This window comes from Tupaia chinensis, unplaced genomic scaffold, assembly GCF_000334495.1.
Source record: "Tupaia chinensis unplaced genomic scaffold, TupChi_1.0 Scaffold000493_1, whole genome shotgun sequence".
NCBI lineage: Eukaryota > Metazoa > Chordata > Mammalia > Scandentia > Tupaiidae > Tupaia > Tupaia belangeri.
The window spans coordinates 2,479,212-2,504,295 of NW_006160005.1; the positions used below are offsets into that span (position 1 = coordinate 2,479,212).

The 25,084-nt window shown below is 46.7% G+C and overlaps 1 protein-coding gene across 1 annotated transcript in view; it reads right to left on the reverse strand.

Moving 5' to 3' along the window:
- Window positions 1-2,399: 2,399 nt before the first annotated feature.
- MYH13 (myosin heavy chain 13) overlaps window positions 2,400-25,084 on the reverse strand; it is a 73,837-nt gene continuing 51,152 nt past the window's right edge. The window contains exons 27-39 of the mRNA XM_027774920.1: window positions 21,595-21,721; window positions 19,321-19,439; window positions 15,935-16,131; window positions 15,355-15,538; window positions 14,562-14,727; window positions 13,226-13,350; window positions 12,194-12,502; window positions 11,907-12,110; window positions 9,591-9,716; window positions 8,673-8,843; window positions 4,788-4,892; window positions 4,595-4,690; window positions 2,400-2,552 (exon numbers count right to left, since the gene is read on the reverse strand). Of these exons, the coding sequence (XP_027630721.1) occupies window positions 2,400-2,552; window positions 4,595-4,690; window positions 4,788-4,892; window positions 8,673-8,843; window positions 9,591-9,716; window positions 11,907-12,110; window positions 12,194-12,502; window positions 13,226-13,350; window positions 14,562-14,727; window positions 15,355-15,538; window positions 15,935-16,131; window positions 19,321-19,439; window positions 21,595-21,721 (2,082 nt within the window). The remainder of the gene's footprint in view (window positions 2,553-4,594; window positions 4,691-4,787; window positions 4,893-8,672; window positions 8,844-9,590; window positions 9,717-11,906; window positions 12,111-12,193; window positions 12,503-13,225; window positions 13,351-14,561; window positions 14,728-15,354; window positions 15,539-15,934; window positions 16,132-19,320; window positions 19,440-21,594; window positions 21,722-25,084) is intronic.

The window sequence follows — 25,084 nt, forward strand, 5'->3', positions numbered from 1 at the left end:
CGGCATGACCATCCGCCCTGGGGGGTGATTTCATGCTTTCTGTCTTTCTCTGTCTGTCTGGTGAGCACACATAGCCTACAGCGAAAATCTCTCAAAAAAATTAGCATCATATGAAGTAGTTCTCTGTAACTGAAATATGATTGCTCGTATGGGGGGGCAACGAGAGTAGCAGGAGGACTAGATAGCAGGAGGACTTTGAGAATGCCGCTCCTCTCTCCTGGCCTCAGATTCCTCGGCTGTAAAAATGGGGCGATCCTTTCCTTTTCTAATTTTCCAGAGATCACATGCGCTCGTCAGAGTCAGAAAGACAAAGAAAAAACACTGAAATCCATTCTGTTGGAATTTTGGGTACATGCCTTCATTTCCACCAGGAAATGACCAGCTTCCTTCCTTTTTTCCTCTCCCTTCATTCTTCTAATATCTGAGCCTTTTTTTCAGCTTTATTAAGGCATAACTGATAAACAGGAATTATATTAGTTATCAGAAAAGTCATGACGTGTTTTTTCCTATGCAAAAATTTGTCGTGACTTTTCCAACAACCTGACATATATTTAAGGTGTTGTTTCTAAAAAACTTGATTTTTAAAAAATAATTATTTTATTTAACCTTATTTACTTATTCATATTAGTTTGACCAGAGAGGGACAGAGCAAGAAGGAAAGTGAGAAAGCAAGCTGCCAGGTTCAGGACTCAAAATGTGGTTGGCCATGTGGGAGTCCAGTGCCCTTAACCACCACGCCACCTGCTGTCCCCCAACTTGATGTTTTAATATATGTGTACCTTCTTACAATTCCTCTTCTTCTCCTTCTTTGATTTTCTTCTTTTTAAAGGCCGAATAGTATTCCATTGCATAGCTATGCCACATTTCTTTTCCCAGTTATCTATCTGCTAACAAACATTTGTTTCCATATCTTGGTTACTGTGAATAATGTGGCAAGGAACATGAGGGTGAAGATCTTTCTTTAGGGTCCTGATTTCATTTCCTTTGGCTATATACTCAGAATGGGATTGCTGGGTTATATGGTAGTTTGATTTGATTGATCGATTGATTGATTGACAGGCCTTGCTCTGTCACAATCCTCCTGCCTGGGCCTCCTGAGTCGCTGGGACTACAGACTGTCTTTCTGATAATAGCGAGTCTAAAAGGTGTGAGGTAATACAGGGTCTTTGTGTTTAAATGTTTATGGAGGGGCTAAACAGTGATAAAACATGATGTTCTGTGGGTCACATGGAGATTCTGGGTTTGCACCCAGAGACCTTCCCAAGTACACCAAACACCCACATGCCCATGATCTGGGACTGGATGGGGCTGGGCAGATCGTGGAGTTAAGACCTGTTAGGACAGTCTTTCTCTCTCTGTGTCTCTCTTTCTCTCTCTCTCTTTTGCTCATGGAAGAAATGAAGGGCATTACTACCTGTCCAAAAAGGCGTGTGTGTTTTTTTTTTTTTTTAGAGGTTTTTGCTATAGGGCATGTGCACACTCACCAGACAGACAGAGAGATACAGAGAGACAGAATGTAGGAAATCACCCCCCAGGAGGAATGGCCACGCCGCAATCCCTTCTCCTCCATTCTCCTCTCGGGATCTTGGGCACACACGCACACGCGCCCGACGTGAGTTTAAGCCACTGGGTCCGGGACTTGAATCGTGGTCGCCTATGCGGGAGTCCAGCGACATAGCCATTATGCTAACTGCTGCCCCCAAAAGCGTGTTTATAGAAGCAGGTGATTTACTTGGGAATGGGTTGAACCTTCAACTTCTCCACTTGAAGCAAGCAAGCTCGCTTTCCCATGCTTCACTTTCTGTGTACAATGAAACAGGCAAGCATCTAAGTCAATCCCACGGAGGAGACACGGACCACAATAATCAACACAGCAGAGCTGGGAATCCGAGTAGAGAGGAGAATTTATTTCTCACACATTTTCCCAGCTTTCTCCCAGAGGTGTCCCATGGCAATGAACACCAGGCGAGCGTCATTCCTCCATCTTCTGTGGAAGAAAAAAAATGGTAGACAGGGGGTGAGCCAAACTTGGGGGACTGAGCGTCGTCTTCATGGGGAGCCGCTGGAGAGTCTGTACTAAGGAAAGGCATTGTTTCCCTTGGCACGCCTTAAATATAAACCAACTGAGCGGCTGCAGACAGGACGAGTCTCCTGAAAGGCAGGGGTTTTAGGGCAGCATCTCAAGTCACAGGGAGTGACAAGGACGGCCCTGTCTGTCCCCTTGTCCCTCACTGCTCCTTCTCCCGAGACTCTGGAGCACAGGCCTGTTTGCTACCAACGCAGCACCTGTGAGTGTGCGGCCAGCTGCAGGGATGAGGGGACCAACAGGCATCCCCCCAGCACTCCTTGGCGGTCTGCAGTCCCCTGGGGTCTCGGGACTTTTTGGGGAGAAGCCACACTCAGGTATCTGCTCCTACCTGGCTCCCCACGTCTCGGCTCTTGGCCCTCAGCTTGTTGACTTGAGACTCGGCAATGTCCGCCCTTTCCTCAGCCTCCTCCAGCTCGTGCTGGACTTTCCGGCACCTGGACAGCTGCGTGTTGGCCTGCTCCTCCTGAAAGGAAGACATGGGGGGAAGGGGGGATGAGTCAGACTCTGAGGTTCTCAGTCCCTGAATGCCTCTGCAAAAGTGGGGACCCAGGAGCACGTGGGCCCTGGTATTCCCAGATAGCCATGAGAGGAGGCGGCCTGAGCTCTCCAGCGGGCGAGGACCAGGCTCTCAGTTCGTAGCTGTGTACGTTGCCTGGGATCACCTCACAGGTGCTGCTGTCCCTCCTAGGCCTGCCTCACGCTCCCCTGCACCCTCCTTTCTGTGGCTGTCCATTAGAGAACTTTGTAGGAGACCCAGGGGCCAGCAGATGGTGTAATGGTTCTGTCACTGGACTCCCATGTAGTCGACCACAGTTCAAGTCCCAGACCCAGTGGCTTAAAACTCATGCCAGGTGCATGTGCGTGTGTGCCCAAGATCCTGAGAGGAGAATGGAAGAGAAGGGACTGTGGCATGGCCATCCTCCCTGGGGGCTAATTTCTCGCTTTCTGTCTCTCTTTCTCTCTCTGTCTGTCTGTCCACTGCATGTGCCCTATAGCAGAAATCTCTCTCTAAAAAAAAAAAAAAAAAAAAGCAAAGAAAAACAATTTTGGAGGAGATCCAAATCCAGAGTTTTCCCAAGGAAATTGAAGGTGCCAGAGACTAACGGCTGAAGTCCCACTTGTCCTGTGCCTCTGTCCAGTGCCCTCTGTCTGGGGCCAAGCCATTGTATGAGTCTATTTGTGGATTATCCAAGAGTTCTAAGATAAGGAGGTCTCCTGGTCACCTTCCAGCCTGGCCCATCCCGCTCGGATTGTACTAATCCAACATGCATACACCCCTTCCCTCATTTAACCACCTTACATAAATGAAGATGTATCTTTTAAGACCAAGTCTCCTCATGTCATGATCTTCCTGTCCTAACGAACCAGTCGGAGCTACAGGTTTGCACCATCATGTCTGGCTCTTTTTTAGACAGGGTCTCACTAAGTTGCTTGGGCTCCTGATCCTCCTGCTTCGGCCTTCAGGGTGGCTAAAAACACAGGTTTGTGCCACCATGCCGGCCTTTAGGTTAGACAGGGAATCGAACCTCTCAGAGGTCCCAGCCTGTGGAGCACAGCATCTCAGCAGCATGCACCACCATGGCTGAGCCCACAGAGGTGGTTTAAATCTGCGTCCCTGAGGTCACGCTGGAACTGCCCAGGCTTCTAGGCAGGGAGGAAAAGGGGCAATTGGAGAAGCCACAGGCTGAGTCATTCATCTAAGGCAGGGTCCCCCGGGTTTTATTCTGCAGGACGCTACTGCTGTGAGATGCTCGGCCTACAGCAGAGCAAGTCCCAAAGCCCGTTAAGGGAGAGAAACGTCACATTCTACTGATGGACGTCCCTACCATGTGTGGGTGGAATTCTTGTAGTAAAGCAACCAGACTATTTCTTTTTCATTAAAGAATCCCTCCCCTCCTCCTTGGCCCCAAATTCCTGCAATTAACATCTCCTAGACCTAGTGTCCCGAGAAGACGCTCTGAGAAACACTGGCTTCAGCCCACTCTATTTCTCCCCTGTTGATTTCACCTCCATGGTCAAGGGCAGATGAGCAAGGATGGGATAGAGTGTGGGGGGTTCGAGAGGGGTAAGGAAGGGTGGAGGTGGTAGGGGCTGAAGGAGTGGGGTGTGGGGCCATGTGAATTAGGAGGAGGCACCTTAGGTCAGGCCATGGGAGCTGAGAGAACTGGGAGGGAGGCGGGTGTCATTGTGGGGAGTCAGGCTGGTGCAAGACTGGCAGGGTGAGCTTTGGTGCTGGTAGGGCGAGTCGGGCTCGGGGGTGGGGAAGCGAGGTGAGTGAGCACAAAATCAAGGAGGTGGAGGGGCCAGCCAGGTAGGATGAAGTGGTAGGGCGTGGAGGTGGTGGCAGTGGGGAAGTTGGTTTAACACAGAGGAAGGGCAGGGGGCAGGTGTCCCTGTGTTTACAGCCTGAGGCTCAGGGGGCTTTGCTAACCAGGAGCCAGCTCATATTCTGAGCTGGGGTGTCCCCAGGCTGGTGTGGGTGCTCCTGGGACCTCCCGGACTCACCGCCTCCTCCGCCTGCCTCTTGTAAGCCTTCACTTTGGCCTGCAGCTTGTCCACCAGGTCCTGGAGCCGGAGGATGTTCTTGCGGTCCTCCTCAGCCTGCAAACAGAGCACGGTGGCAGGGCCGGCAAACCCACAGGGGCCCCTGGTGGGGTTCGTTCGACGCAGCGTTCACTGAGGTTCCCGAGAACTCTACCTGGTAAGTCATTTCCTTCACTTTTCGTTCATATTTGTGGGCCCCCTTCAGAGCTTCAGCCCCTCTCTTCTGCTCAGCGTCGAGCTCACTTTCCAACTCCCGTACCTGGGGAGGGCAAAGAGAGCACAGACTCCAAGTCAGGCCTTCCGGGCTTTTCCCACGGACTCACGTGCCCACCATGCTAGGGTAAACTCAGGGCGATCCTTTCATTATATTTTCAAAAGGTGGCTCCTCTGGGGGCTGAGGAGCTGCATCTTATGCACAAGGCCACCACTAGTCCATGTGGTGGCTTTGTGCAAACTGGAGCAAGATGGCTTCTCGGGGCAGAGGCTGCCCCCTATGGGTCAGGCTCTGCAAAGACACCACTTCCTGCGAGCCCACAGTTTGGCCAGAGCAACGCAGGCTGGACTTCAGCGCCACCTGTCCCTGTAGGCGAAACCTACACAGCTGCTCATGGTGACTAAGAATGCAGCCGGTGTCACGGACAATGTGGGCCAGGAGCAGTCACTTGTGTTCAAGCTCCAGGCAGAACTGATAGATCTAAGGTACGTCAGCCACCATCACCAAGAATGCGTTTCTGTATGTTTAGGTCACAGATGAGGCCAGCCTACCTCAAATGTAGCGATCGAATTAGACAAAGTACGTGAAAGGATTTTGAAAGCACTACACAGCATTGCGCAGGAGCTGTTCACTTCATAGTTGCTTCAGCCTTTCCTGAAGTTTTCAGGGGAAAGTGCAGTCACCGAGAACACAGGTGCAGCCGCATGCCTGCTCCACCGGGATTCTTTTCTTTCTTTTTTTTTTTTTTTTTAATAATTATTTATTTAATCCTTTAATTATTATTATTATTACTTTTAAATTTTGCTACAGGGCATGCATGCTCACCAGAGCAAGACACATAGTGGGGGTGAGGGGAGTGAGAAAGCAAGTTGCTAGGTCCAGGACTCGAACTGCAGTCAGCTATGTGGGAGTCCAGTGCCCCAACCACCACCCTACCTGCTGGCCCCTGTACTGGGATTCTTTTTAAAAATAATTATTTTACTTGACTTTAGTGATTTATGTATTTTAATTTGGCCAGAGAGAGACAGAGTGAGAGAGAGAGTGAGAAAGGGAGAGAGAGAGAGGGAAAGTGAGAAAGCAAGCCACCAGGTCCAGGACTTGAACTGTGGTCAGCTATGTGGGTACCCTTAACCTCCATGCCACCTGCTGGCCCCTCTACTGGGATTCCTAATGACCACATGGGGGGAACCCTAGATTTCGAGATTGACCTTAATAGCTATGAGTGGAACAGGCTTACTCTGAGCACTGTTTAAAAAAGACCCTCATGGGACTGGGCATGGTGGTTAAGGGTGCTGGACTCCCATATGGCCAACCATGGTTCGAGTCCTGGACAAGGTGGCTTGGTTTCTCACTTTGCCTCTCTCTCTCTCTCTCTCTCACTCTTGCTCTCGCTCTCACTCTGTCCCTCTCTGATCAAATTAAAATAAATAAATAAAGTTAAATAAATTTTAAAAAGATACCCTATCTTATGGACCCTGGAAACTGTCTTCCATCAGGTTCTACAAAACTGCTTTCCTCGGAACGTTCTCTAGGCTTCTGTAAATTTGATGGAAACTAGTGTGACGAGGTGGCTGGGACCTGGAGGACAGTCACGGTGCCTCACCACGCGAGGCAGAGGCTGGCTCCCTGCACCCCAGGGCTCAGAGAGTGATGGAGGGCCGCATGGGACCTAACCCTGCCCTCCTGGGAGGGATCCACAGAAGGACAGGCCTAAACCTCCTCTGATGGACCAGGATTAGCAATAACAGGAAATAAATCCTGGAGGAATTTGGGGGAAGCTCTAGTTTCTCTGATGTTTACTTTTGTTATTTATGTGTCTATGCATTGTTATTTTTAGCCAAAACAAAACAAAGTACAACAAAATATTACCTTTTACATTGAAGGGGACTGCTTATCTAGTGACTACCAGCTAAGGAGACTGGGATAAGGAAGAACTGTATTCTGATCTTTCCAGCGGGAATAAGTGTTTTCCTTCTCCTTTCCTCCTCCTCTTCCTTTCCTCCCACTCTTCCGTTTCCTCTCTCTAGAGATGTTCTAACAACCTCCTCCACGCAGCCCTTCTCCAAATGTCAATTGCAAGTGCAACCTATTTTAAAGACGAGTGAAATAAATCACCACAGGTCTAAAGAGAAAAGCAAGGCATACAGGAAACGAAGGGAACAATTAGCTAAAAACTGAGAAATGACCAGCTACATTCCCCGAGAGACAACCGAGACTGTCCGGCCTGTGGGAGACTGAATTTTCTAGTGCGTTAGCCTGGAGGAAGAGTCACCAACTGCTCTGCTTCCGGGATGGAGCGAGAAGTACACCAGGACTGCAGACTGCATTTCAAAGTCAGAAAAAGGAGAAAGGAAGGAAGTCTGAAAGTGGGAGACAAAAGGCGACTACACAATTTATGGAGGATGGGCCATTACCAAAGTGAAGCTTGATCTCCCATGGAAATTGCACCAAAATGTGTCATTTTATAACTGGAAAATATATATATTTTTTCCATTTATATGTGTAGGTATGAATCCGTATAGAAAACAGAATGTGAATATTGAAAAAAAAGAATAATTACAGGGCCAGCAGGTGGCATGGTGGTTGGGATGCTGGACTCCCACATGGCCAACCACTGTTCGAGTCCCAGACCTGGAAGCTTGCTTTCCTACTTTCCCTTTCTCTCTGTCTCTCTCTCTGGTCAAATTAAAACAAATAATAATGATGATAATAAGTGAAATAGAAATAATTCTTAAAAAAAGTCATTACGGGGAACCAGCAGTTAGCATAATGGCTATGTCGCTGGACTCCCACGTAGTTCGCGTCCTGGACCGGGTGGCTTAAAACTCACGCCGGGCGCGTGTGTGTGCGTGCCCAAGATCCCGAGAGGAGAATGGAGGAATAGGGATTGCGGCGTGACCATCCCCCCTGGGGGGTGATTTCTCGCTTTCTGTCTCTAAGGTCTCTCTCTGTTTGTCTGGAGAGTGCATGTGCCCTATAGTGAAAATCTCTCCAAAAAAAAAAAAAAGTCATTACGTACTGGTGGGGTGATAAAGAGTGATGATCTGTGAGGATGACCCTCACAGGGAGGCTCCCGGTTTGCGGCCCTCTCCGCATTCCTTCCTGAGCACACCTGACACACACGTGCCCTTGATCTGAAGGTGCTGAGGCGGGGGGTGGGCCATGGTATCTAAACCCTGTTGAGGTGTGTGTGCTGTTTAGCTCTTCCTCTGTCTCTCTCACTCATGGAGGAAATAAATAAACTTTAAAAATTAAGAAATGCATATTAAGGGACCAGCATGGTGTAAGGGTTACATCACTGAATTCCCATGTAGTCGATCACAGCTCGAGTCCTGGACCTGCAACTTTTAAACTCACACCGAGTGTGTATGTGTGTGTGCCCAAGATCCCAAGAGGAGAATGGAGGAAAAGGGATTGTGGCATGGCCATCCCCCCTGAAGGGTGACTTCTCGCTTTCTGTCTCTCTCTCTCCGGTGAATACATGTACCCTATAGCAAAAATTTCTCAAAAAAAAAAAAAAAGAAAGAAAGAAAAGAAATACATTTTAAAAACCATTAAGCTATAGTTATTAAGGCATAAGCATACCAAAATGGATTTGTGTGTGTTGGAGTGTAGGGACAGTTGCAAGCTAAGAGGGAAATTTGACTCACAGGGAGTTTTGTCTATAGTCCTGAAACTCAATTTGCAAATATGTTTACATAGTCCTGAAACTATACTCTATCAGTGGCCGCTTTCCTGCCACCCAAGTGTCTGTACTGTGGTTCTGCCTGAGGTGGCTGAGCAAGAGGTCACTTCAAGAGTGAGCATTCTCTCAGAGCACTCTACCCGGTTCTCCAGTTTCTGGATCTGCTTCTTCCCACCCTTCAGCGCCAGCTGCTCAGCCTCATCCAGACGGTGCTGCAGGTCCTTCACTGTCTGTTCCAGGTTCTTCTTCATCCGCTCCAGGTGGGCGCTGGTGTCCTGCTCCTTCTTCAGCTCCTCAGCCATCATGGCCGCCTGGTTAAATTTACAGTACAGATCAGTGACCTACCTGCCCACCCACCCCTACCTGGAGCACATGGGTGATGCTGTTAAGGTCAGTATTGTGTGTGCTGAGCCTTCTCTCCCTCACTCAGCCAGTGGTCACCGACCGCTCTCAGCATTCGTTCCTACTTTCCCCCTATTGATTGCCCATCTCATTACATCTCTCCAAGGATCCACCACGGACTGACTGTAGACATAAAGAGATGATACCTACTTGCCATGCTTTGGCTCAGAAGTCCTTTGTTATGGCTTGGGTAATGGTTTATCCCCCCCAAGTTTCATGTTTTGAAATTTGGTCTCCAGTGTAACTGAATAGAGGTGGTGAGAGCTCTAAGAGGTGAGATCTACTGGGCGGCATGGATTAATGCTGTTTTGCAAGACCCAGGAGTTCTCATTCTCATGAGAAGGGATTAGTTCCTCCCAGATTGGGTTGTTATAAAAGAAAGATGGCTGCCCCCAGGTCTGTCTGTCTGTCTGCCTGTCTCCCTCTCCATAAGCCTCACCAGCCTCTCTGTTTCTGTCAGCCATGCTGTGACATAGCATTAGAGGCTGCTCAATGCAGGCCTCATGCCTTTGGACTTCCAAACAACAGAATCATAAGCCATGTAAACCTCTATTTGTAAATCACCCAGCCTTAGGCACTTCTGTTAGCGACACCATAGTGAACGGAGTCCTTTCTCATTTCCAAACACCATTTCTGAGAAGAAGAACAGAGCTTACATCTGTGATGGCCTTTTTGGCCTTCTCCTCTGCATTCCTGGATTCCTGGATAGAGTTCTCCACTTCCGCCTGACACTGAGCTATGTCCGCCTCCAGTTTTTTCTTGGTATTTATCAGGCTTGTGTTCTAAAAGGAAAATGAGATAGCAGGAGTGTAGGCTCTTAAAACAATTGGAAGGGAGGGAGTTGAGTAGGACAAGAAGTAAATCATCATGTTCCATTTATTTTTTTTTTTTGCCTGGGTATCCTGCTAGGTACTGTATATCATTCTTGACTGAACAGAAAGTCCTGAAACAGACGCAAAAATTGTACATTAAAGAATCAAGATGATGAAGACAGAATTTCAAATACTTGGAGATAGATAGATTATTCAATAAGAGATGCTGTCACAAGGAAATGACTAATAGACATACTATATAAAAATAAACCTTTTTAAAATTTTTAAAATGTTTGCCATAGGGTACATGCACTCTCTGGAGAGAGACAGAGAAAGGGAAAATGAGAAATCCCCTCACCAGAGGGAATGGCCACACCACAATCCCTCCCTTTCCATGCTTTTCAGGATTTGGGGTGGGCGTGCACACATGCCCACGGTCATTTTCAAGTCACTGTGTCTGAGACCCGAACCACTGTTGGCCATGTGGGAATCCAGCACCTTAACCATCACACCACCTGCTGGCCTCCTAAGAGAAAACATTTTCATACTCAAAACATGCCATAAATAAAATTATAAGGGTGATGACAAACTAGAAAACATTTGCAATGTATATTACAGAAAAAGTTCCCCTTTTCAACATATAAATAAGACAAATCAATAAGAAAAAAAGGCAAAAAATACAAATAGGTGAAACATACCAGAAGTACAAATAGTCAAGAAACATGATGAAATGTTCTACCTATTTAGTAGTAAAAGGTAAAACTACCCAAACAGGCGTGTTTTAAATATAAAACTAGTGAAGATTTGAAAGGTAATAGGTAGGGTTTTTTATAGTTCATAGAAAAAGAGTTCTCACATATTTTTCCAATGGGAATAAAATTTAGACAACCTTGTCCAAGAGCAATTTACAATATATTACAAGCATCTTTACTGTCTTGACCCTAAAATTTTAAGTCTAGGAATTTACTTGCTTCTAGAAATATCAAGACAATAGTAACCAGGGATGTATGTGAAAATTTAGTTATGAGGGCATTTATCACAGCAGTACTAATAGTAACAGAAATTTATTGGGGGCCTAGCAGGTGGCGTGGTGGTTAAAGATACTGGACTCACACACGGCCAACCGCGGTTTGAGTTCCAGACCTGGTGGCTTGCTTTTTCCCTTTTCCCTCTCTTTCTTTCTCTGTCTCTCTTTGCTCAAACCGGAAAATAATAATAATAAATACAATTAAGTAAAATAATTCTTTAAAAAATTATTGAAACAATCTAAAATCCCACCATAGAGGGTGAATTTAAAAAGAAAAAAAAAACATAATACACAACTGTAACAGCCTGCTTTCTCACCATTAAAAACTGTATCATTGAAGACTGTAGAAATATGCTCATGACACATTATTAAATTGAAATAATAAGTTACAAAAGATTGATCACATTTTTATAAAATATAATGTTTATGTAATTTACATGGGCCTGAGAATGAGCGACTCCCCCCCAACATGTTAACAACATGATTTTTTTCCCTCTGTGTTGGTTTGTATTTCTATTTTTCAAAACAAGAGACTTTAAAACCTTTCGTGAAAATATTTATTTTAGGGAGGGGCAGGCAGATGGCATAGTGATTAGGGCACTGGACTCCCACATGGCTAACCACAGTTCCAGTCCTGGACCTAGCGGCTTGAAACTCATACTGGGCACATGTGCATGCATGCCCAAAATCCCAGGAGGAGAATGGAGGGGAAGGCTGTGCTGCATGGCCATCCCTCCTGGGGCGGGGGAGGTGATGTCTTACTTTCTGTCTCTCTGGCAGTTGCATACCCCTATAGCAAAAAGTTCTAAAATACACACATATATATCTATCTCTATATCTACACATATAATTTTGAAAGGAAATTAAAATATTCCAAGATTTCAGCTTAAATGGCACTTCCATAAAGTCCACATGCTTTATTAAGAATTAATCCTTCTTTGCTCTAGTGTTCCCCTTTATGCGTGACGTTTTGTCTTTATCTTAGATTAAAAAAAAAGCTGAGAAATCTGTGAGGAATCGAGAGTCAAAGTAATTCCAAGAACTAAGCTTAAGGAAACTTGGTCTTGACCATTAGCATGGGAGAAACCCTTCCTTTCTATGGTGTAGACCCGGGCGGAGGACAGCGGGTATACCTGGGAGTGCAGGAGCTGCACGCGGTCGCTAGCGTCCAGCAGCTCCTGCTCCGACAGCCTGCGGTTGCGCTCGGTCTGCTCCAGGGCCACCTTCATCTCCTCCAGCTCCTCCAGCAGGAGGCCGTTCCTGCGCTCCACGATGGCTAGCTGTTCCTTGAGGTCCTCATTGCTCCTCAGGGCGTCGTCCAGATGCAGCTGGGAATCCTTCCAGAGAAAGCATTCTGGGTGAGGCCAGAGCGCAGGGCAAGGGTGCGCCTGTCCAGGTGCGCAGAGGCGGCCACGCTCACCTTGAGCTGGCCTTGGACCGTGCGCAAGTGTTTCTGGGTCTCTGCCATCTGGCGGTTGGAATGACCCAGCTGGATCTCCATCTCATTGAGATCTCCCTCCATCTTCTTCTTCAGCCGCAGGGCGTCATTCCGGCTCCGGATTTCAGCATCGAGCACGCTCTGCATGGCCTCTGTGGCCCGCTGGCTGTTTCTTTTCAGCTGCTCCAGTTCTTCGTCCTTCTCAGTCATCTTGCGGTCAAGCTCGGATTTTACCTGGCCCAGCTCCAGCTGAACCCGCAAGATCTTGCTTTCTTCATGTTCCAAGGAACCCTGATACAAGAGGGAAACGTAGGAGTCCGTGGGTATTTTCATCCCCATTAGGACAAAAAGGGTCTCTGACACATTCTACAGAGGTCTGTTTGACTTGTTCCCAGTGTCCACGATGATAATGAAACCGGGACTAAAACTTAGTCTCTGGTGTTAACTAATAATCTTACGAATCGAGAGAGAGTGCATCTCTTTAAATTGTTGAAAATTTTGTTAAGAGTGTGTATCTGAACAGTGACCATAAATTAGGAGTCAGCCCATTTTCTAAAATGACAAGGCAGCAGCTCTCCTGTCATCCTGCGTTAGGGCAGCCGGTTATTCTGCACTGGCTACACCTGATTATTGCTTCAGGAGACAGGGCCTATTTTGATTGTGCAGGATTTTCAAGAGCCAGCAATGATGGCCTGAACTGAGGAATGAACTGGGGGGGTTCTGAGCAGGTTCTCAGCATGTTAGGTAATTTAAAAAAAAAATTATTATTATGTTTTGGTGATCCCTGAGAGGGGGACTTTGAAGACATACGAACACATTTGTTTATTTTCAAATGGAAAATAAGCAGTGGACACACCCTGGAGATAACGGTAGCAGGGCACAGCTCTTTCAGCTCGGGGAGGGCTGAATGTCCTTCCCAATGGAGACCCAGGGCTCCTGGCAGGAAGGGCCCTGTGACACGGTCAGGTGCCACCTCCTTCAGTTCCTTGTCTCCCGGAGTTCCCAGACACTTGCCTCCACCTCCTCTAAGGCAGACTGGAGATCCGACTTCTCCTGTTCCAATTGCTTCTTGGTCTTTTCCACTTCCTGAAGATTCTTGCCAGTTTCTGCAATCTGCTCCGTTAAGTCAGAAATCTCTTCTGCAAAGGACAGGCTTGATTTAGGCGGTTTCAACGGGCTTCAATTTATAGCATAGGCATTTGTCAGGCAATTTAGGGGTTGGCAATTCATTCATGACATTTATGTAGGAGAGAATATGGGGACGCTGTTCACACGAGGTGTCGGTAAGACACGGATGTGTTGCCTCACCTGAACTATGCAGAGAAAGGAGGGATGAGGCAAGAACACTTAAGAACTCTGAAACTTCACAAAGTACACACAACTGTCACAGAGTGCCAGAGGAAAAAGTCATGGGGAAAAATGCCTAGAACCAGCCTTTCAGAACCAGGAAGGGCTTTAGGAAGCACTGAGTTTAGACTAGCCCTGTGATCTAGTGGTTAAGGGTGCCAGATTCTACGTGGTTGATTGACCATGACTCAAATCCTCACCCCTGTGGCTTGAAAACACTCTAGGGGTGTGTGTGTGTGTGTGTGTGTGTGTGTGTGTGTATGTGCACATACGCCCCAAATCCTAACAAGGATAGAGAAGTAGGGGAGAGGGGATTATGGTGAACTATGCCCCATTGGGGTGCTTTCTCTCTGTTTCACTGTGAGGACGTGTGCCCTCTAGCAATTTAAAACAAAAAACCAAACAAACAAAAGAAAAAGAAATCATCAGATCTGGTCTTCTAGGTGTGTAGGCCAAGGATGCAAAGCTACTTAAGAGACAGAATCTCTGAAGAGACTTGTTCTTTTTTTTTTTTTTTTTTTTTTTTTTTTTTTTAAGGGGTTTTTTTGTTTTTTTTTTTTTTTTTTTTTGCTATAGGACGTGTATGCTTACCAGAAAGACAGAGAGAGTCAGAGAGATAGAAAGCAAGAAATCAATGGCCACACTTCAATCCCTTCTCCTCCATTCTCCTCTGGAGTGAGTTCAAGTCACCAGGACTCGAACTACGGTTGATTACATGGGAGTCCAGTGATACAGCCATTATGCCATCTGCTGGTTCCGAGACTTGTTCTTAAACAAAGCATGGGCTTAGCAACCCAATGTGCCTTTGGTTCTCAAGACTGAGACCTAGCTATTACTTTGCCTTACCTGAAGAGGGCTTGGGCCTTGGGGCAACTGAGTAAATGTGAAGATCTTTGGGGACAGGGGAAAGGATGAGCATTTGGAGATACCGTGGCCACGTGAGGAAGGGGTGGGCAGGAGGAAGAGGGGAACCATTACACACTCACCTTGTAGAAGAGCTCACCTTGCAGGTTTTTGTTCTCCCGCTTCAGCGTCTCTAACTGATCCACCACCTCCTCATAAGCGTTCCTCATCTTGAAGATTTCAGTACTGAGAGACCTGGACTCTTTCTGGGCAGCTTCCAACTCAGCTTGACTTTCATCGAGCTTTTGCTTCCATTCTGCAAGGACCTGGGAGATGACACAGAAACACGTGAGAAGTACAAAGGACTGGGGATTGGAAGAGTCCCCTTAAACAAGGGCCATCAGCCAGGCCCTTGGAAGGTCTCCCTTTCCATCCTTAGTGACTGAGGAAAGACAGTGGGTCCCATGGTCAGAGGCTCCAAACTCTGATATCACTATAGGTGCTCTGCTGTCGTGGTGAGGATATTACCATCTTGGGGTGGGCAGGTGGCAGTGATCTGTGATGCTGGATCCACATCTGAATGCCCCAGGTTTGCATCCTGAGGTCTCCCTGTACATGTTAGGTGTGCGTGCCTGTGATCTGGACCAGCCGAGGCTGGGGGTGGATCATGGCATGAAGACCCTGCTGGGTGTCCCTCTCTCTCATAGAAGAAATACACAAATAAACTTTTAAAAAAAGATATTACAACCACGACATAATTTGAATTCATTTTAACTAAAAATAAAATTATCTTTGGAGGGCTTGGCACAAAGGCAAAGAAGCACCTCACATCTCCCAAACTGGGGAGAGTCACCCTCAATGGAGCCCTCCCAGAATGGATGTGTATCTCATGTATTCACGCATGAAAGGCCGTCCCTTTTACCACCAGCACCATGAAGCAGTTGAGGAAGGACCTTATCGAAGTTCCTCTGCTTCTTGTCCAGGGCAGCACAGGCAGTGTTGGCTCGCTCCAAATCCAGCATCAGGTCGTCCACTTCTCCCTGGAGCCTCTGCTTGGTTTTCTCCAAAGAAGAGCACTTGGAGTTGGCTGCCTCCGTGTTTTCCTCTGCCTCTTGGAGTCTCTGGGCCAGTTTTTTCCTAAAGGAATCATATATATATATTTTTTTCCTTTGGCAAAGGTATAGTAGTTAAGAAGGTAGCTTTCAGTCAGAAGAGAAAGGACAATCTAGAAAGTATTGGTGGTGGTAAGATCAAGACCTAGACTTTGGTAAGTGGAAATGATCCATGGGTCACCTCAAGAATCTTAACATGGTTGGAGGCAAAGCAGGTCCTCGAGGGGCCACTAAGGGAGCCAGGTGGAATGGACAGTTCCCAAGTAGAGAGACTGGGAGTCCCTGAGAGGGCCAGGGACACTATCTGAATGCTTAAACCATGAAGTCTGGGAGAGGGAAGAGAGATTTTTCTCCAGGTAGAAAGACTTCTCTCTATCCATTGACCTATGTTCTAGTGTCACCTCTCCTCTCATAACCATACTTGGCCTCCTCCAGCTCCTCCGTGCGCTGGATGGCATCTGTCTCATATTTGGTCCTCCACTGGGCCACCTCGCTGTTGGCCTTGGACAGCGCCCTCTGCAGCTCAGCCTTGCCCACCTGCCCCTCCTCATACTGTTCCCGCAGCAGGTCACAGTCATGGCGGGAGGACTGCAGGGCGTGGGCCAGGGCATTCTTGGCCTGGAAATGACAATGGTGACAAATTGCAAGAACATATGACCCTTTTCCAAATGAAGGTGCTTTCATTTAAATAGCTTTTCCCCAACTTGAATCATTCTCATGCTGTTTTCACAAGTTTTTCTATATCAGCATATTATGTATTATTTACTTCTTAAAAGTTAACTCTCCAGTTATATTTAAACTTTTTTTTTAAAGGCCAGTAGGGGTACAATGGTAACACAATGCTCTGTGATGCTGGGCCCCTGTGAGAAAGTCCTGGGTTTGTGTCCTGAAGCCTCCCTGTATGTGCAGTGTACTTGTGTGTGTGTCTGTGATCTAGGCTGGCAGAGGCTGGGGTGGATCATGGCATGGAGACCCTGTTGTGAGTTACTGTCTGTCTTTCTCTCTCTGGAAGAAATAAGTAAACTGGAAAAAAAAAGAAGTCACGCTACTATAAATGGAAGACCATTAACACAGGCCATATATAAACGGTAACCGTAAGAATAAATGCAATCAATGGAAATAAATAAATAAATCACCATTGGGCTAGGCACTGCTGCCTGAGGCCCACTTTCTATTTCTTAATAAGATAAATAAACAAATGATAGGGAGGTGTTTTCCAAATGGAGAGTTTTTCATTGATGTAACCAGAAGGATTGAAATAGACTATAAAATGAAAGAATCTTCTCTCTACTCGATGCATGGTTATGGAAGGCTCTGAACATGAAAACCTGAAAGCATCTTTCGGTGTCACCAGAGAGCGGCATCTCCACACTGAGAGCTGCTGATGTGCTTTCCCGGGTCCACAACCCTCTCTCACCTTCCCCAGCACGGGAGGACATGCCTAGAGGCCTTTGTCACTCACTCACTCCCACCTGCACAGAGCAATAATTAGCTCCAGCTGTGATGGTCACGAAGCATTCTCTGGAGCCATCCTCAGTGGAAGAGTTCTGTCTACCCAGTGCAATAACTAGTGCATTTTCATCCTTTTAAAAATGCAAATGAACAACACCACTTTTCCTAAGAAGAAAGACTTAGCTGCTGTTGTATCCTGGCCAGAGGACAGCCTAGTTCCTATAGGGGACCTTCTCATTACTAGTTCAGGCTCTGGTTCCCACCACTCTCCCTTGCTCCTCAGTCTACCAAAGACCCTTACCATAGAATAGGAAGGCAGACAAATACAGCACTTTCTTTTTTAATATTTGATTTTTTAGAAGAATTATTCATTTAATTTTATTTATTATTATTATTATTATTTTCTAGTGTGCTCGCCAGAGAGAGAGAGAGAGAGAGAAAGAGGGAAAGTGAAAAAGCAAACTGCCAGGTCTGGGACATGAACTGCAATCAGCCATGTGGGAGTCCTGTGCCTCTACTACCACGCCACCTGCCAGCTCAGCACTTGTTTGTTTGTTTGTTTGTTTGTTTTTCTGGAAGAGAAAGAAGGAACTTAGGACAATTTCACAAGATTGTCCTACAAGTCTTAGCCAGTACATGGAAACTTTGGGATTCTATTATCAGTTTGTAAACCCCTGGATTCCTAGTCTAACCCACAGCAGCAGCATCTACTAGGCACCTACTATGTGCATGTTCCACAGGCCACTGTACCCACTGTGTGCTACTATGGTGAGGAATTTGTGGATGAATGGGGAGACATGTACAAGGGGCCATCAGAAAGCTCATGGAAAATACCTATTATGAAAAATCCAGGGACCAGCAGTTAGCATAATGGCTATGTCACTGGACTCCAACGTAGTCGACCGCGGTTCGCGTCCCGGACCTGGTGGCTTAAAACTCATGCCGAGTGCATGTGTGTGCATGCCCAAGATCCCGAGAGGAGAATGGAGGAGAAGGGATTGCAGCATGACCATCCCCCCGGGGGGTGATTTCTCGCTTTCTGTCTCTATGTCTCTCTCTGTCTGGTGAGCGCACATGCCCTATAGCAAAAACCTCCCCCACCAAAAAAAAAAGAAAAGAAAAAAAGAGAAAAAAAATCCATGCATGGATTTCAAAGTTTTTTTGTACCAAAATAAAGTCATACTTGAATTGTTCCATGAATTTTTCCACATCCCCTCATAATATTAACACAAATATCTAAATCTTTTTTTTTTTTGGAGAGATTTTTCGCTATAGGGCGCGTGTGCTCGCCAGACAGAGAGAGACAGAGAGACAGAAAGCGAGAAATCACCCCCCCCAGAGGGGACGGTCATGCCGCAATCCCTTCTCCTCCATTCTCCTCTCGGGATCTTGGGCATGCACACACATGCACTCGGCATGAGTTTTAAGCCACCAGGTCCGGGACGCGAACCGCGGTCGACTACGTGGGAGTCCAGTGACATAGCCATCATGCTAACTGCTGGTTCCCTGACAAATATCTGAATCTTGAAGTCAAGAATGTGAAGGTCTGTTGGGTAAAATCTCTTTACAAACTAAACGATGCGTAATGACTGAATGTATAAAAATAATAAATAATTCTGATAAAAAAGAATATGATGATGTCATGTTTATGCAACTGTCCTAGTGGTGCCCCCCTCCCCTAAAACCATGTGGTCTTTTTGGAGGAGGAGAGCTTAAATTGGGCGTTACAGAAGGTGATCCACAGAGTAATGCAGAAGAAAGAAGATGGCATTTCACGTGTCTGGGATGACTTGCTGGGAGAGGAGATGCTCCTGGAGGTGAGAGTATATCAGACTGACCCATGGGGACAGCCTGCCCAGGAGATGGAGATCCCTGGTAGAGTTTTCTAGCCCTGGGGGAAAAAGCCAATACCAAGATTCCCTACCCTTAAAGGACAGGTGCTTGTTATACTGCAAGACAGAAAGGAGAGGCATCTGACTTCTTTCTTCTTTTCAAAATAGAGATAGAGTGTGTGCATGCATATGTATGAGAGAGAGAGGGGGAGAGAGAGAGAGAGAGAGAGATATGCTTGGTCATGCTGCTATCCCCTTCCTCCAGTTCTCCAGCCCATTGGATCTTGGGCACTCACATGCATGCCAGGTGTGTATCAGGCTGACCGGGCCAAGGATTTGAACCGTGGTCGCCATGTGGGATCTGGCTTCTCTTGAGCAGTGCCTTGCCTCTGCACCACAGAGCAGGCCCCATCCAACTTCTTGATGGAGGACTACCTCCACCAGCCTCTTGGGGAACATGGTCATACGACCTGGCCTCTCAGGTTCTGTCTGATGCTGTCATTCCCAAAGGAGGCATCCATACCTTAGTTTCTTCTTCCAGTTGCCTTTTCAGCTCCTCCACCTGCTGGGTGAGAGCCTGCTTGCTTTTGGTTAGCTGTGAAATCAGGGACTCCTTCTCTTCCACTTGGTGGCTCAGCTCCCCTGTCAAACAGACATGGCCCCACACCAATGTTGCTGACCACCCTCTCCACAGCCCAGCTGGACCCCAGAGCACTGCCTATCCTCACCATTCTGGGTCTGCAGTCTCGCCTTCTGCATGTTCAGATCGTGGATTAACTGCGTCTGTTGGTCGTCCTTGGCTTTTATTTCATTAAATTGGTCTTCCACAGTCCGGCACATTCTTTCCATGTTACTCTTCAAAAAAGAAAAAAAAAAAAAAGAATGGGAAAAGGAGGTTTTGGGTTCCTGGTGCCCATTATTGAACCGGACATTTAGAAAGTTTAGCTTTTTATCAGGTAAAATAAAAATAAAGAACAAATTAAAGTTGCTTAAAATAATAACTATTTCATATTTGTCTTATTTCTATTTGTTATTGCTACTCAACCACAAATAGCTTAGAACATCAACTTTTGGTAGATAGCATTTCATGATTTGTATAAGCAAAACTTCAAGAAGGTTTGCCACTCAAAGGGACCCCAGGAGCCATTATAATATCATAAAAGAACTCTGCTGCTGTGTGAATAATATTTGCAAGCGATGTATTTAGGGGTAGGAGTAGAGCATTTCATTCAATAATACGAAAGGTTCATTGGGTGGGGGTCATCTGGGGGGACTCACTTTCCAGCGTTGCCCTGTGTTTTTGTGAGGTTTGATCACAAACGTGTGTATAGCATAGATCTCATCCCTCCTCCACCCCATAAAATATAAAATAAATGTTATTGCATGGATGTTTTCCTTAGACGGGGACGTGTAAGATGGCAGCAGAGGAGGCAGGGATGTTTGATTCAAAGGAGGTCCTCAGGGAGCTTAGGATCTCAGAAGATGGCATACAGCACAAGTGAATTAGAGCAGGGGGACAGGAAAGGTACGGTGACCCACAAGGAGAAAAGTCGAAGGATACAATGGAAGAAGCAGAAAGCAATTTGAAGTGCTTCCTCCACTGGACTTAAACAGAGAATAGAGAGCCTAAAGCAGCTCTGGAGATAGGGAGGTTGCAGGAGGGGCTGGCTGTAGACATAGCACACAGTGCTGTTCGAGTTTCTCCTGAATCGGCCAACTCTGCAGTGTGGCCAGGCTTGCTGAGAGAGAGAGGGGCAGGACTAATGCATACAGACATAGCATCTTAGAGGAAGAAAAAAACAAAACATAAACGAGGAAAGGAGGGTGGACAGACAAGTCAGGATGCAAAAAAGAGTCACCCCTGGAGCCACTGGGGTGCAGTCGAAGGCACGAGGGAGAAATTGAGAGAAACACAGGGCAGTGTGAACCGGACCCTAAAGGAGGATAGCAGAGAGAGATGGCTTGAATTCTTTGATCTGTGTCTCCCATTCCTTGAACTGGTGGGAAACCCACTACAGGAGGCCCATAGCCTCACATCCAGGGGCCACCTCTGCTTCTTCCCGCCAAGCCAGGCAGCTCTGAGTGCAGCTCTGAGCACTCTGCAACAAGGGCAGTTCTTCCTTCTAGGAGCATCTGGTCGTTCTCTGGGCAAAGCTTTGGGTTGAACTCATACACGGCAATGACTTTACTATAAAGCTGGTAAAGTTTAGGCTTTGGGCATCCATCTGTGTGGCCCCCAGAGAGTTTGGGGGAGCTGCTGAAGGTGGGGAGAGAGAAGCTGTCACAAGCAGAATGCTTTTCTAGGTAGGCATTTCTGGCATATAGTCTGCAGAGGCCTCAGAAGACAGGAATCTGAGCCATCAAAGCTCCTGTAATCCGTGACTTATTTTTCTCATTCTAAATAAATACTTGCTTTCATCATTGTGTGTGTGTGTGTGTGTGTGTGTGTGTGTGTGTGTGTATTTATTTATTAAAATCTACCTATATCTAAATGTACCAAATGTTAAAAAACATCGATCCCATCCTACCACACGCATAACTTCACATTGGCTATGTCTCCCAGGGATTGATACCATGAGCTAAGAAGGTGGCATGTAGGAAAACAAACTTGGGCAAGGTCCTTTGGTGCAATCCATCCACACATTTATTCTACAACATGCCAGAGAAGTTGGAAGCTTTCTGTAAGACTTTGGATTGGTGGCTCAGCTCCCCTGTCAAACAGACATGGCCCCACACCAATGTTGCTGACCACCCTCTCCACAGCCCAGCTGGACCCCAGAGCACTGCCTATCCTCACCATTCTGGGTCTGCAGTCTCGCCTTCTGCATGTTCAGATCGTGGATTAACTGCGTCTGTTGGTCGTCCTTGGCTTTTATTTCATTAAATTGGTCTTCCACAGTCCGGCACATTCTTTCCATGTTACTCTTCAAAAAAGAAAAAAAAAAAAAAGAATGGGAAAAGGAGGTTTTGGGTTCCTGGTGCCCATTATTGAACCGGACATTTAGAAAGTTTAGCTTTTTATCAGGTAAAATAAAAATAAAGAACAAATTAAAGTTGCTTAAAATAATAACTATTTCATATTTGTCTTATTTCTATTTGTTATTGCTACTCAACCACAAATAGCTTAGAACATCAACTTTTGGTAGATAGCATTTCATGATTTGTATAAGCAAAACTTCAAGAAGGTTTGCCACTCAAAGGGACCCCAGGAGCCATTATAATATCATAAAAGAACTCTGCTGCTGTGTGAATAATATTTGCAAGCGATGTATTTAGGGGTAGGAGTAGAGCATTTCATTCAATAATACGAAAGGTTCATTGGGTGGGGGTCATCTGGGGGGACTCACTTTCCAGCGTTGCCCTGTGTTTTTGTGAGGTTTGATCACAAACGTGTGTATAGCATAGATCTCATCCCTCCTCCACCCCATAAAATATAAAATAAATGTTATTGCATGGATGTTTTCCTTAGACGGGGACGTGTAAGATGGCAGCAGAGGAGGCAGGGATGTTTGATTCAAAGGAGGTCCTCAGGGAGCTTAGGATCTCAGAAGATGGCATACAGCACAAGTGAATTAGAGCAGGGGGACAGGAAAGGTACGGTGACCCACAAGGAGAAAAGTCGAAGGATACAATGGAAGAAGCAGAAAGCAATTTGAAGTGCTTCCTCCACTGGACTTAAACAGAGAATAGAGAGCCTAAAGCAGCTCTGGAGATAGGGAGGTTGCAGGAGGGGCTGGCTGTAGACATAGCACACAGTGCTGTTCGAGTTTCTCCTGAATCGGCCAACTCTGCAGTGTGGCCAGGCTTGCTGAGAGAGAGAGGGGCAGGACTAATGCATACAGACATAGCATCTTAGAGGAAGAAAAAAACAAAACATAAACGAGGAAAGGAGGGTGGACAGACAAGTCAGGATGCAAAAAAGAGTCACCCCTGGAGCCACTGGGGTGCAGTCGAAGGCACGAGGGAGAAATTGAGAGAAACACAGGGCAGTGTGAACCGGACCCTAAAGGAGGATAGCAGAGAGAGATGGCTTGAATTCTTTGATCTGTGTCTCCCATTCCTTGAACTGGTGGGAAACCCACTACAGGAGGCCCATAGCCTCACATCCAGGGGCCACCTCTGCTTCTTCCCGCCAAGCCAGGCAGCTCTGAGTGCAGCTCTGAGCACTCTGCAACAAGGGCAGTTCTTCCTTCTAGGAGCATCTGGTCGTTCTCTGGGCAAAGCTTTGGGTTGAACTCATACACGGCAATGACTTTACTATAAAGCTGGTAAAGTTTAGGCTTTGGGCATCCATCTGTGTGGCCCCCAGAGAGTTTGGGGGAGCTGCTGAAGGTGGGGAGAGAGAAGCTGTCACAAGCAGAATGCTTTTCTAGGTAGGCATTTCTGGCATATAGTCTGCAGAGGCCTCAGAAGACAGGAATCTGAGCCATCAAAGCTCCTGTAATCCGTGACTTATTTTTCTCATTCTAAATAAATACTTGCTTTCATCATTGTGTGTGTGTGTGTGTGTGTGTGTGTGTGTGTGTGTGTGTGTGTGTGTGTGTATTTATTTATTTAAAATTCCCAAGTTCTAAATGTACCAAATGTTACAAAACATGGATCCAATCCTACCACACGCATAACTTCACATTGGCTATGTCTCCCAGGGATTGATACCATGAGCTAAGAAGGTGGCATGTAGGAAAACAAACTTGGGCAAGGTCCTTTGGTGCAATCCATCCACACATTTATTCTACAACATGCCAGAGAAGTTGGAAGCTTTCTGTAAGACTTTGGAAGGAAGTTACACCCTTCAGTGGGGGCCAGACCTCCATCAAAATAATGCTGCGGTGAATGATGCTGTGGCTGGAATGTACCTCCTCACTCAAATTCGTATATTGGCACTTACTCCTCAGTGCAGTGGTATTGGGAGGTGGCTATCTGAGGAAGTGATGAATTCATGTGGGTGGAGCCCTCCTGGATTGGATTAGTCCACTTAAAAATGAGGCCTGAGAAAGCTCTCCTACCCCTTCTGCCACGTGAAACACAGCAAGAAGGCACCACCTATGAAGCAGAGCACACTCTGTCACCAGACACCAATTGTATCGATCCCCCTATCTGGGATTTTCCAGCCTCATGAACTGTGAGCAATGCATTTCTGTTGTTTATAAATGACCTGCTCTATGGTCTTTCTGTCACGGCAGCCTGGATAAGACAGGTGATCTGGATGAATTTGAGGAATCGAAAGTAGGCAGAGCAGGGAAGAGGGCTTTAGTTTGGAACATGCAGTGAGTTTGGGGCATTAAATTGCATGTGCTCAAGGGGCAGGTGGACGTGGCTACCCTGCATGCACGGAGAGCAGAAGGGTCACTCGGTACCTTCGATTTGGAGACTGTCTCAATGTTGCTGGCCATGTCATCGATCTCCATCTTCAGCTCACTCTTCTCCTTCTCCAGCTTCTGCTTGACCCTCTGAAGGTTGTCAATCTGCTCCCCGAGCTCAGCCACACTGTCTGCGTGCTTCTTCCTCAGCGTGGCTGGGGTGGCCTCCTCCAAGTCCCTGCGCAGCTTCTGGAACTCAGCCTCCCGCTTCTTGTTCATTTCAATCTGAGCGGAAGTGGCCCCACTGGCTTCTTCTAGACGCTCACTGATCTCCTCCAGTTCCCTGGCCAGATCCGAGCGCTGCTTCTCGATCTTGGCTCTGAGTGTGTGTTCTGCTTCGATTTCTTCCTCCAGCTCTTCTGTGCGAGCCTGCAAGGGTCACTGTATCAGAACGTAGTTGGTGGGGGAGGAACAGCCCACTTTGGCAGGGGCTGGGTGGTGAGGAATTAGGGGTAGGCAGCATAAAGTAAAGAACTCACAACGTTAGTTAGTGAAAAAGAGTTGGAAGCAACCTAAGTGCCCATTAATTGGGGAACCGTCAAATCAATCATGATGGAGACATGTCCCAGAAGTCCAGGAAGCTGTTAGGCTGGTCCATGTCCACTACAAATCACTCCACACAACATGTTGCTGAAGCAAAGGAGCAGAGTGTACAGTACTCTCAGTATGATAATATTTATGCTAAAAATGTAAAAAAGAATTTTATGCTGAAATGCCAAAAATATTTTTTAAAGTATCTACTTCTATATATTTTCTTTCTTTCTTTTTTAAGAAAGAGATTTTTGCTATAGGGCACATGTGCTCACCAGAGAGACAGAGAGAGAAAGTGAGAAACACCCACCGGGGGATGGCCACACCACAATCCCTTCTCCGGGGATTTTGGGCATGCACATACAAGTGCCTGGTGTGAGTTTCAAGCCACCAGGT